The following is a 12777-nucleotide window of genomic DNA, read 5'->3' as shown; positions in this document are numbered from 1 at the left end:
GACAGGTTTTGGTACTCACAGTCGTAGAGTAGTCCGGGGGTGCTCCCTGAGGTGTTGGTTCTCCACCAGCCGAGTTGGGGTCGCCGGGTGCAGTGTTGCAAGTCTCACGCTTCTTGCGGGGAGATTGCAGGGTTCTTTAAAGCTACTTCTTGAAACAAAGTTGCAGTCTTTTTGGAGCAGGTCCGCTGTCCTCGGGAGTTTCTTGTCGTCGTCGAAGCAGGGCAGTCCTCAGAGGATTCAGAGGTCGCTGGTCCCTTCGGAAGGCGTCGCTGGAGCAGAGTTCTTTGGAAGGCAGGAGACAGGCCGGTGAGTTTCTGGAGCCAAGGCAGTTGTTGTCTTCTGGTCTTCCTCTGCAGGGGTTTTCAGCTGGGCAGTCCTTCTTCTTGTTGTTACAGGAATCTAATTTTCTAGGGTTCAGGGTAGCCCTTAAATACTAAATTTAAGGGCGTGTTTAGGTCTGGGGGGTTAGTAGCCAATGGCTACTAGCCCTGAGGGTGGGTACACCCTCTTTGTGCCTCCTCCCAAGGGGAGGGGGTCACAATCCTAACCCTATTGGGGGAATCCTCCATCTGCAAGATGGAGGATTTCTAAAAGTTAGAGTCACCTCAGCTCAGGAAACCTTAGGGGCTGTCCTGACTGGCCAGTGACTCCTCCTTGTTGCTTTCTTTGTTCCCTCCAGCCTTGCCGCCAAAAGTGGGGGCCGTGGCCGGAAGGGGCGGGCAACTCCACTAAGCTGGAGTGCCCTGCTGGGCTGTGACAAAGGGGTGAGCCTTTGAGGCTCACCGCCAGGTGTTACAGTTCCTGCCTGGGGGAGGTGTTAGCATCTCCACCCAGTGCAGGCTTTGTTACTGGCCTCAGAGTGACAAAGGCACTCTCCCCATGGGGCCAGCAACATGTCTCTAGTGTGGCAGGCTGCTGGAACTAGTCAGCCTACACAGACAGTCGGTTAAGTTTCAGGGGGCACCTCTAAGGTGCCCTCTGGGGTGTATTTTGCAATAAAATGTACACTGGCATCAGTGTGCATTTATTGTGCTGAGAAGTTTGATACCAAACTTCCCAGTTTTCAGTGTAGCCATTATGGTGCTGTGGAGTTCGTGTTTGACAAACTCCCAGACCATATACTCTTATGGCTACCCTGCACTTACAATGTCTAAGGTTTTGTTTAGACACTGTAGGGGTACCATGCTCATGCACTGGTACCCTCACCTATGGTATAGTGCACCCTGCCTTAGGGCTGTAAGGCCTGCTAGAGGGGTGACTGACCTATACTTGCATAGGCAGTGAGAGGCTGGCATGGCACCCTGAGGGGAGTGCCATGTCGACTTACTCGTTTCGTTCTCACTAGCACACACAAGCTGGCAAGCAGTGTGTCTGTGCTGAGTGAGAGGTCTCCAGGGTGGCATAAGACATGCTGCAGCCCTTAGAGACCTTCCTTGGCATCAGGGCCCTTGGTACTAGAAGTACCAGTTACAAGGGACTTATCTGGATGCCAGGGTCTGCCAATTGTGGATACAAAAGTACAGGTTAGGGAAAGAACACTGGTGCTGGGGCCTGGTTAGCAGGCCTCAGCACACTTTCAATTGTAAACATAGCATCAGCAAAGGCAAAAAGTCAGGGGGCAACCATGCCAAGGAGGCATTTCCTTACAGTGGAGCAACCTCCAATTCCCCGCCGCCCACCAGTATGGCTGTTAGTGGCTCTCCGTCGGAAAAAGGACGGAGAGAAGCCAACAGTCATAATACACTGAACGGTAGACCACCACTACTGGCGGTCTTCCGCACGGCGGTCCCTCGGTGGTCTTGTAAAAAGACCGCAGAGGTTGTAATGACCACCTATATCATTTACAACAGAGCCTGTTCGTATGTACTTATTTTCTAACATAAGTATGGTCACATCAAAACAGAAGTAATTGTATATTTCATAGATGTCACTTCTGAAGAACCAAATAACAATCCAGGCTAAGAAGAATGTTGATGTTTCGACCTAGCAAAAAGTGAGTGGAAGAGGGCCAAACAAAGCCTCAAAATCGGGTCTTTATCAGGACTGGATAACCATTTTTGAAAGAAGAGCCACCTATTAAAAAAGGACATATGCCCCATTTATTAAAACCAAATAACGTACTTTGTGTGTATATGAATCTCTCCCTAATATGTATACATCCTCACACCAGGACGTAAATACAATGCGAAGACAGCAGAATCACACATGAACTTGATACCCCCACACACACACACACAAGTGGTCAGGGGGCTGCCTACTCCGGCTTCGCAGAAATTTCACCAGAGAGAAGGTGCACTAGTGTTGGCAGTCCGGTTGCTGGTGGCTGCGCGTTGTTCCTGGATACCATTTCTGCACTGGCCACATTACAGCTTCAGTTTGCCCATGAAGACCGCGGCCGTGCTGCCAGGGTTGAGCTCTCTGGCGGGAGAGCGGCCGATGAGAAGAGAGGCAAACAGAAGGTGAGCGGGGTCCAGAGCTTGAGCTGCCTATCTTGCCCACGCTCATCGCTGTGTCTGGGGCTCGCCGGCGTCAATGGCCAGAGGCAGAGGTACGGCCCCGGGAAGGCGTGTGAATTGCCACCCCACACATATTCATCCTCCAGCGCCCTGTCTACAAGCCCTGAAAAGATTTTTACCACTCCTCCTCTCCTGGAGCCGGCAAACTCAATTCTGGGGTGAAGGAGGCAGAGGGGGCCGTAAGACCGAACTGTGAGCTGCACACCGAAGAGCTAGCTGACCCCCAGCTTGCGAGTGCCACCGCTGAGTGAGGCGCTGAGTGGGGGCCCTGGTTCGCAGGCGAAGTTGCGCTGGCTGGGCACCCACTTGAGGGAAGCGTGGCAGGTGCCAGAGAAAGAGGGGTGTGGTGCACATAAACTGACACTTGCTTGAGAGTTTCTTGTTGTTTTGTTTTTGTAGTTTTGAGGGCCTTATTATCTCAACCCCTGGGGTCAGAAACTTGTCTATTTGTGGCAGGCTGGCACAGACCTGTCAGCCTTACACTAAAGGGTTAGATAAAATACAGGGGGCTTTCTATGAACCCCTCTGTGTGCATTTTTAAATAAATCCAACACTGGCATCAGTGTGGGTTTATTGAGCTGAGAAATTTGATACCAAACTTCCTGTCTTCAGTACAGCCATCATGGAGCTGTGGAATTCATAATAACACACTCCTAGCCCATGTACTCAACATGGCCACACTGCACTTGCAATGTCTAAGAATGGCTCCTGCAGCTATGCCCTCACCTGTGGTATAGTGCACCCTGCCTTAGGGCTGTAAGGCCTGCTAGAGGGGTGTCTTACCTATGCCATAGGCAGTGGTTGGTAGGCATGGCACCCAGAAACTGATGCCATGTTGACTTAACCGTTCTTCTCTCAACCAGTCCCTTAGGGTGGCATAATACATGCTGAAAGAACAGTTGATTGACAGAATGCAGAACAAATCAAACATTCACCCCCAGTCACAGATCTGGGTTTAAACCATCAGTTTTTTTTGCTCACCATGCCATTCCAGTTTGGACCCAACCATGTGCAAATCAGTCTTGACCCTGTTTCCCATGGAAACAGTCCAGCCTGAAGTGCCAGACCAGGTCCTCCAGGACCAGAAACAAGAATCCTGGAACCGTTTTCGGGGTATCACCCCTCTCCGTTTTTGGGGTATCACCCCTCTTCAACCAGGCTAGCTTGAATCTGGTGGCATAGTGAGCACGGGACCCACATCTGGGCATACCCTTCCCACTTGTGGCGACAAACGCAAAAAAAACAGTTGATGGGCGTAATGCAGAACAAATCAAACATTCACCCCAGTCACAGATCTGGGTTTAATCCATCAATTTTTTTGCTCACCATTCAAATCCAGTTTGGACCCAGCCATATGCAAATCAGTCTTGACCCTGTTCCCCATGGGAACAGTCCAGCCCAAACTGCCAGACCAGGTCCTTTTTAGGCACTAGTTTTACCTAAATCTTTAAAACTGTATATCTCTGGCTTGACTGATTGGAATTTTGTCGTTTTGGTTTAAAACATTTACAGAATGTTACTCTATTCTTCTAAAGTGGTGAGTGGGATTTTCTTGTGCTGTTTTTACTTTATTACTGTTTCTGTGCTGCATATATACTGTATACATTGCCTCTAAGTTAAGCCAGACTGCTTCTGTACCAAGCTACCAAAGGGTTAAGCACCAGGTTAATTTGGGATTTCCTTGTGTTTCACCCGGACAAGAATTGTGGTTGCTGCTTGAGAAGGGTTTCAACCCCCCCCCCCCCGTCACCCCCTCCACCCCCCACCAAAAAACAAAAAAAAACTGTAACCCAATTTTTCACAATATGGAAAACTGATGATGCATGTGAAAACGTGTTGAGAGATTGAAAAAAAAAACTCACTTTAAATTTTTCGTATTTTATTTTACATTATTCAGGATTGTTGCTTTTATGTGGTTGAAATAGTTGTAACTCTTATTTTATAGCCTTAAAATTAAGCAAATGCAATACTCACTATACTCTAGTTTCACTTTTTTCAACTGATGGCTTCCGCAAATATAATTTTCGTCCTCTTCGCTTTCAAGCTCTTCTTCCTTGTGAGGGAGCTGTGGACCCTCCCCAAATGATTCCGAGAGCAGGCTGTCATCGTCTTCTTTTTTAATTGTGGTGGTGTCCTTGGGTCCACCTCTCACTAACATCATCTTTCTCTTTAGGCAGGTACAGCCAAACATGCACTCTGGTCGTCTGCAATGTGTGGGTTCGCGCCTCTCCTGGGAAATGCTCGCACAAATGCATCCAAGTCTACAAAATTCATTATTGCAAGCAGGTGCTCGTCGCCTGATTATTTTGTGGACAGGTTTACTTTTTAGAGACACCTAAAATTGAATAAATAAAAGAAGCAAACCTATTAAAACCAAATTAGTCACAACAACCCACATCAAAATCTCGGCTTAATTACTAAAGGAGTAAGAATCATTTTGAATTCTGAGACAATCAAATACAGAAATGTAGAAAAGTAATACTTATGAAGAAAACTGAAAAATATCTGAGGAAACATTTGAAACCATCATTGGCTAAGTCAGCAGGTTTCGTCTTTAAGACAGATTTGCTTCACCAATGCTCAAACAAACAAACAAAAACCAGCACAATATCTTAAACACATGCATATGCATCATGATATAATGCATCACTGCATGAGGACTTATAAATATACATACATTACACGGTATGACATGAACCATCATTTTATTTATTATTTACTGTTCCAACTTGGTGGGTACATTGTAGGGTGAATTAAAAATAGTTAATTTAAACATGAGCCCTCATTACGACCCTGGCGGTTAAGTGGCGGTCTTACCGCCAACAGGCTGGCGGTAAAAAAAAATGGAATTATGACCATGGCAGTTACCACCATGGTCATCCGCCACTTCTCCGATCCGACTGCCAGGGCGGAGACGACCGCTGAGCTGGAGACTTGGGTCTCCAGCCCAGTGGCCATCACAAGACCGCCGGCGGTATCACGACCTGGCTGACCGCCATGAAATCCATGGCAGTAAGCACTATCAGTGCCAGGGAATTCCTTCCCTGGCACTGATAGGTGTGTCCGCCACCCTCCACCCACACCCCCGCGTCCTCCCCCCACCCCCCTGTCACCCCCCAAAGGTGGCAGGACCTCCCTCCCACCCCTACCCCCAACATCGCAACCCAGACACACACCGTACACGCATGCATTAACCACCAACACACATACCCGCACACATTTCACCAAACATGCCAGCCACACACAGTCATACACGCACCCCCCACATACAGACATACATGCACACATCCATTCAGACATACAGTCACGCACACATTTCCAAACACAACACACACCCTGCATGCATACACGCACTCACCCCCCCAACATACTCACACGCACACCTCCATTCACGCAAACAACACTCCCCCCCTGCCCCCCCCACTCCATCCCCTCCCCTAACGGACGATCAACTTACCTGGTCCGTTGATCCTCCGGGAGGGGGTGGGATCCATGGGGGCTGCTCCGCCACCAGCACCCCGTCAACAGAACACCACCAAGCCGAATCACGGAACGTGATTCGGTGGGTGGTGTTCTGTTGACGTGGCAGTGGAGGTGGAGCAACCTCCACTTCCCCGCCTGCCAGTATGGCTGCTGGCGGCTCTCCGTCCGGAAAAGGACAGAGGACTGCCAGCAGTCGTAATTCGCCGAGCGGAAAACCGCCTGCACTGGCGGTCTTCAGCACGGCAGTCCCTCAGCGGTCTTGCAAAAAGACCGCTGTAAGGAAATGCCTCCTTGGCATGGTTGCCCCCTGACTTTTTGCCTTTGCTGATGCTATGTTTACAATTGAAAGTGTGCTGAGGCCTGCTAACCAGGCCCCAGCACCAGTGTTCTTTCCCTAACCTGTACTTTTGTATCCACAATTGGCAGACCCTGGCATCCAGATAAGTCCCTTGTAACTGGTACTTCTAGTACCAAGGGCCCTGATGCCAAGGAAGGTCTCTAAGGGCTGCAGCATGTCTTATGCCACCCTGGAGACCTCTCACTCAGCACAGACACACTGCTTGCCAGCTTGTGTGTGCTAGTGAGAACGAAACGAGTAAGTCGACATGGCACTCCCCTCAGGGTGCCATGCCAGCCTCTCACTGCCTATGCAGTATAGGTAAGACACCCCTCTAGCAGGCCTTACAGCCCTAAGGCAGGGTGCACTATACCATAGGTGAGGGTACCAATGCATGAGCATGGTACCCCTACAGTGTCTAAACAAAACCTTAGACATTGTAAGTGCAGGGTAGCCATAAGAGTATATGGTCTGGGAGTCTGTCAAACACGAACTCCACAGCACCATAATGGCTACACTGAAAACTGGGAAGTTTGGTATCAAACTTCTCAGCACAATAAATGCACACTGATGCCAGTGTACATTTTATTGTAAAATACACCCCAGAGGGCACCTTAGAGGTGCCCCCTGAAACTTAACCAACTATCTGTGTAGGCTGACTGGTTCCAGCAGCCTGCCACACTAGAGACATGTTGCTGGCCCCATGGGGAGAGTGCCTTTGTCACTCTGAGGCCAGTAACAAAGCCTGCACTGGGTGGAGATGCTAACACCTCCCCCAGGCAGGAGCTGTGACACCTGGCGGTGAGCCTCAAAGGCTCACCCCTTTGTCACAGCCCAGCAGGGCACTCCAGCTTAGTGGAGGTGCCCGCCCCCTCCGGCCACGGCCCCCACTTTTGGCGGCAAGGCTGGAGGGAACAAAGAAAGCAACAAGGAGGAGTCACTGGCCAGTCAGGACAGCCCCTAAGGTGTCCTGAGCTGAAGTGACTCTAACTTTTAGAAATCCTCCATCTTGCAGATGGAGGATTCCCCCAATAGGGTTAGGATTGTGACCCCCTCCCCTTGGGAGGAGGCACAAAGAGGGTGTACCCACCCTCAGGGCTAGTAGCCATTGGCTACTAACCCCCCAGACCTAAAAACGCCCTTAAATTTAGTATTTAAGGGCTACCCTGAACCCTAGAAAATCAGATTCCTGAAACTACAAGAAGAAGGACTGCCTAGCTGAAAAACCCCTGCAGAGGAAGACCAGAAGACGACAACTGCCTTGGCTCCAGAAACTCACCGGCCTGTCTCCTGCCTTCCAAAGATCCTGCTCCAGCGACGCCTTCCAAAGGGACCAGCGACCTCGACATCCTCTGAGGACTGCCCCTGCTTCGAAAAGACAAGAAACTCCCGAGGACAGCGGACCTGCTCCAAGAAAAGCTGCAACTTTGTTTCCAGCAGCTTTAAAGAACCCTGCAAACTCCCTGCAAGAAGCGTGAGACTTGCAACACTGCACCCGGCGACCCCGACTCGGCTGGTGGCGATCCAACACCTCAGGAGGGACCCCAGGACTACTCTAAGACTGTGAGTACAAAAACCTGTCCCCCCTGAGCCCCCACAGCGCCGCCTGCAGAGGGAATCCCGAGGCTTCCCCTGACCGCGACTCTTTGAATCCTAAGTCCCGACACCTGGGAGAGACCCTGCACCCGCAGCCCCCAGGACCTGAAGGACCGGACTTTCACTGGAGGAGTGACCCCCAGGAGTCCCTCTCCCTTGACCAAGTGGAGGTTTCCCCGAGGAACCCCCCCCTTGCCTGCCTGCAGCGCTGAAGAGATCCCTAGATCTCCCATTGACTTCCATTACAAACCCGACGCTTGTTTCTACACTGCACCCGGCCGCCCCCGCGCTGCTGAGGGTGAAATTTCTGTGTGGGCTTGTGTCCCCCCCGGTGCCCTACAACACCCCCCTGGTCTGCCCTCCGAAGACGCGGGTACTTACCTGCAAGCAGACCGGAACCGGGGCACCCCCTTCTCTCCATTCTAGCCTATGTGTTTTGGGCACCACTTTGAACTCTGCACCTGACCGGCCCTGAGCTGCTGGTGTGGTGACTTTGGGGTTGCTCTGAACCCCCAACGGTGGGCTACCTTGGACCAAGAACTAAGCCCTGTAAGTGTCTTACTTACCTGGTTATCCTAACAAATACTTACCTCCCCTAGGAACTGTGAAAATTGCACAAAGTGTCCACTTTTAAAACAGCTATCTGTGAATAACTTGAAAAGTATACATGCAATTTTGATGATTTGAAGTTCCTAAAGTACTTACCTGCAATACCTTTCGAATGAGATATTACATGTAGAATTTGAACATGTGGTTCTTAAAATAAACTAAGAAAAGATATTTTTCTATATAAAAACCTATTGGCTGGATTTGTCTCTGAGTGTGTATACCTCATTTATTGTCTATGTGTATGTACAACAAATGCTTAACACTACTCCTTGGATAAGCCTATTGCTCGACCACACTACCACAAAATAGAGCATTAGTATTATCTCTTTTTGCCACTATCTTACCTCTAAGGGGAACCCTTGGACTCTGTGCATACTATTCCTTACTTTGAAATAATGCATACAGAGCCAACTTCCTACAACCGCTGAGGTTGTAATGACCACCTTATTCCTAATGAAGCTGCCCAGGAGAAAAATACAGCTGTAGTACCCAGAGAACACTGAATAAAAAATGTTTTTGGAGGTTGAAGGGGTCGGTGAGTAGGTGAAGAAGTCAATGTGGAGGGGGCAACAGAAAGCAGGCTTGACGCTAACTGTGGAGTTTGAGGAAATGGCTGAGGATTTTTTTTTTTTTTTAAAGTTTAGGGAAGCAATGGAGAAGCTGGGGCTGAGTGGGAGCAAGGGATAACATGGAGCAGGATTGTGCATTTAAGTGGGGCAACATGAGGGAGAGAGCAGTCTCATGGATTGCTGAATGAAAAAAAAAACCTGATTGTGAGCAGTGGAAGGATACCAGTTATCCAATCAAAAGGATGGTAAAGAAGCTAGGCTCTAGGAGAGGAACAAACAACAGATAAGATCCACTAAATAAGAATAAAGCAAATGAAAGTGAAAAGAAAGCCTACCAATGGTAAGCAATGAGCAGAATCAAATCCCACCTTATGCTTTGGATATGACCCATATGTGGTAAACATAAAAGCTGTCTATAAGCGACACAAAAAATAGAGCTTCACAGTGGAGGGAGTGAACCTTGTCTACATGAACTGAAGAATGACAGCAGAACCCATTTTTAGGGTCGAGCGCACAAACGCTCTGGCCTGTTGTAATCTCTTTGTGGGCTTTTAACCACACCCACTATTGCTACTCATTCTTTGTTGTGCTTGTTTAAATGCTTCATTTTTATTGGTGCATTTTGTGAAATGTCTCTCCTTTGTGTGCTGAGTTTCCTCCCAGGCGATTTCACTGAGTGAATATTTTTGTTGGCCATCACACGACGTCACGCTTCCTTCTGTTACAATGTGTGATGGCCCCTGCTTAGTTTTGCCTTTCATCCCAACTGCGATCCTTTCTAGACATTAACACAGAGAGCCAATAACTCTCACGCTCAAAGCAGCAGTGGCGCTTTGAATTGACTTGCTTCTGTCAACTGTTTTACTTTTCATTTTCAATGTATGTGGCAAGAAAAGTCTAGTTAGGAATTTACAACACTTATTGCTGTAACTCGAACAAATGCAAGACCCATTGCATTCCAAATGCTTGTTTGTTTTGCAACTCTGTAGTGACTTACCTCGTTGCACAACATCAACTGAGACACAATCATGCCTGTGAAAGGAAAAACCTGCAGAATGTTGGACAAGAACTAAGTACGCATTGGAGAAAATGTAACCAAGATACTGGACAATGGAATGCTTATGGGTTCCACAGCCCAAGCATCACACCATTTCTGCAGACGCCAAACAAGGGTCCGCAGACCTGCTCTTCTGCCTGGACAACTCAGGACCTCAATATGGTTAAAAACTCACATACACACAATGTTCCTTGCTGACATGAAGTGCCGAAAAGTACATCAGTACTTCTGATCTGACCAAAAGCTACTGGCAAGCAGAACATGTCACTGGAATCAAGGGGAAGAAGCAATTATTGACATTCAAGGATATGTAAGTTCAGAATTATACACTTTGGCCTAAAGAAGGAAAATGTTACCCTGTAAGCATCGGTTCATACTGTATAGTGCATTAGAGTCACATGCTTAGCATACTCCTGTCATCTAATCTTGGGTTTCGGTGATTCATAGGATATGACTCATAGTGTCCTGTTTTTGAATGGTATTCAGTTCCTGTTGGAGTCTTTAAAGAATAGATGCCTTGATCTCTGTAGGCTTCAAAGGATTGTCTTTTGCAACGAGGTGTGTTTTGGCACCAGGTAAGTTTCCAGCATTGACAAGCTTTTCTGCATTGGTGCCCAAGGGCTGTTTGGTGTCTGCTTTTGAATGGACCAATGATGGAATAACTTGGGCTTGATAGGCGCAGGGTGAGTCTATGCCAGCTGTTGGTGGGAGGCTTGCTCGCTCGGTTCTCAAATTCTGTGCCAGTGTCCGAGGGCAGAGGAGTCTCATGACCTGCCTTGTCTCTGCATCCTTGCTTAGGGATCCCAACTCCCATGGGAGCATCGTTCTACCTCATCCTGGGTCTTTTCCGGGGCCCTGGCTTGGAGATAAGGGCTGCAGATGCCAAAGGCATACTCATGGTCCTGGATGCTGTCTTGATGGGTGGTCCAGTCCACAGTGCTGTGTAACGTCCCCCATTTTCTTATCCTCTGACTCACTGGACAACCAACACAAAGTGGAAACTGATGCTCAAGGATCAAAAGGTCACCGAAAGGGCCCAACAAATATTGTTTTAAAAGCTTGAACTGACTCTGTGCAAGTCCGAACCCGATGGCATATAAAAAAAAAATCTACTATTGAGTTTGTGCCTGTGCACAATGCACAACAAGAGGAGGAGTTACACCATAGCCCATGACTTGATAGACTTTTTCGAACAAAAAGAAACTAGCAAAAACAAATCAGAGCCCAACACCATAAGGCAGGAGTATGCTAAGCATGTGTATCTACAGCAACACACGCTATGACCCAACTGTTAGGATTTTATAGACAACACCACAGATGACATTAGACCAGCATGCTGTTGCAGGCCTGTCATTTGCCCTACTAGAGTTTATCCATATGGCCTGTACAATAATGCATAAAGGTGGCCCAGAGTATAGCCCTGCGCATCCCAAAAGGGCTAATCCCATTGACTTAGTCGCTATTGTGCTTGAAGAGGAGCAGGGTTCACATTATCCTATCCTTGTGCAGTGTGATTGAACAATTTGTAAAGTTTGTAACAGCGTTTTCTTGGCCTGCCTTGTTAGCAAATTTTGTTTTGACACAGATTATTTTGCAAGTGTTTGTTGCATTGCATGTATCTGTTCACTGTGTGCAGCATGTTTGCTGAATTGCAATATAAGTACAATGCCATTTATATGTCCTGTTAATATTTCAAACCAATAAAAATATATTTAAAAACAGGACCGTGTCATCTTTTGTTTTGAGTCATCCATATACTCTTTCCCTAGCTGTAAGAACAGTCGCATATGCAATGGTAACATGCAGTTATCAAATCAAACATTTCACATATGTCAAAAGCTGTGTTTCATTTTTGTGCTGCTCCTTACACTACATGATTTTGGGCAGAGTGCATAAAGCAACTTACAGTCACTCAGAGTAGCCTTATACCTTGTCACTTTTTTTTTTTTTTTACAAAGGTATTAACTGCAATTTGACACATACTAAAGTTATTGTGTCCATAACGGCCTAATTGAAGGTCAAAAGTGGATGAGAACACCAACCTCCCTAATATGATGCAAATTCTGGATCTGGTCTTGAACGAAAGCAGTAAATCAAAAGCTTGTGCTGCTTTCTTTAAAAGTGTGCCAAGTTAAACTATCTCTTCTTGATAACAACTAGATAGAGCAGGGATCCATTAAATCCACCAGGATTTTGAGTGTCAAAATGCAGACCCAAAGCAGCGCTTTTCTGAGGCAGTAAGTTGTCAGCACTGCTATCATCATCGTTAACTTGACTTATTTAACATTTCCGAAACACCAGATTGTTTGTCTGAATGAGCACAGAAAAATCGTGAAGCGATCCAGCGTTTCTTACAGTAGCTTCATAATCCAAGGGGAATGCAAATGTTTTTCTGACGTTATTCAATTTGAGGGCAGGGAATAAGTGGAACTGCACAACTCAAATAGACCAGAGTCAATCACAACACTTCTCGACTCCAAATAGGAGGTCTAGGCAGACATTGCTGAAGCCTGTATCAAGGACTGATGTTGAAGGATAGTGTTGTAAAAATGGGTTGTCTAAATTAGTTAGTGGCACAGTCATTGTAATCAACTCAGTAGGGAATGAGGC

General features: G+C 47.5%; 1 protein-coding gene across 4 annotated transcripts in view; it reads right to left on the bottom strand.

Moving 5' to 3' along the window:
- Positions 1–12777, bottom strand: part of MGA (MAX dimerization protein MGA) — a 782199-nt gene that overhangs the window by 440636 nt on the left and 328786 nt on the right. For all 4 annotated transcript variants that reach the window (XM_069208766.1, XM_069208765.1, XM_069208763.1 and 1 more), the window contains exon 9: positions 4491–4851. In XM_069208766.1, the coding sequence (XP_069064867.1) occupies positions 4491–4851 (361 nt within the window). The remainder of the gene's footprint in view (positions 1–4490; positions 4852–12777) is intronic.

Source organism: Pleurodeles waltl, chromosome 9, assembly GCF_031143425.1.
Source record: "Pleurodeles waltl isolate 20211129_DDA chromosome 9, aPleWal1.hap1.20221129, whole genome shotgun sequence".
NCBI lineage: Eukaryota > Metazoa > Chordata > Amphibia > Caudata > Salamandridae > Pleurodeles > Pleurodeles waltl.
This window is presented reverse-complemented; position numbering and strand designations above follow the sequence as displayed.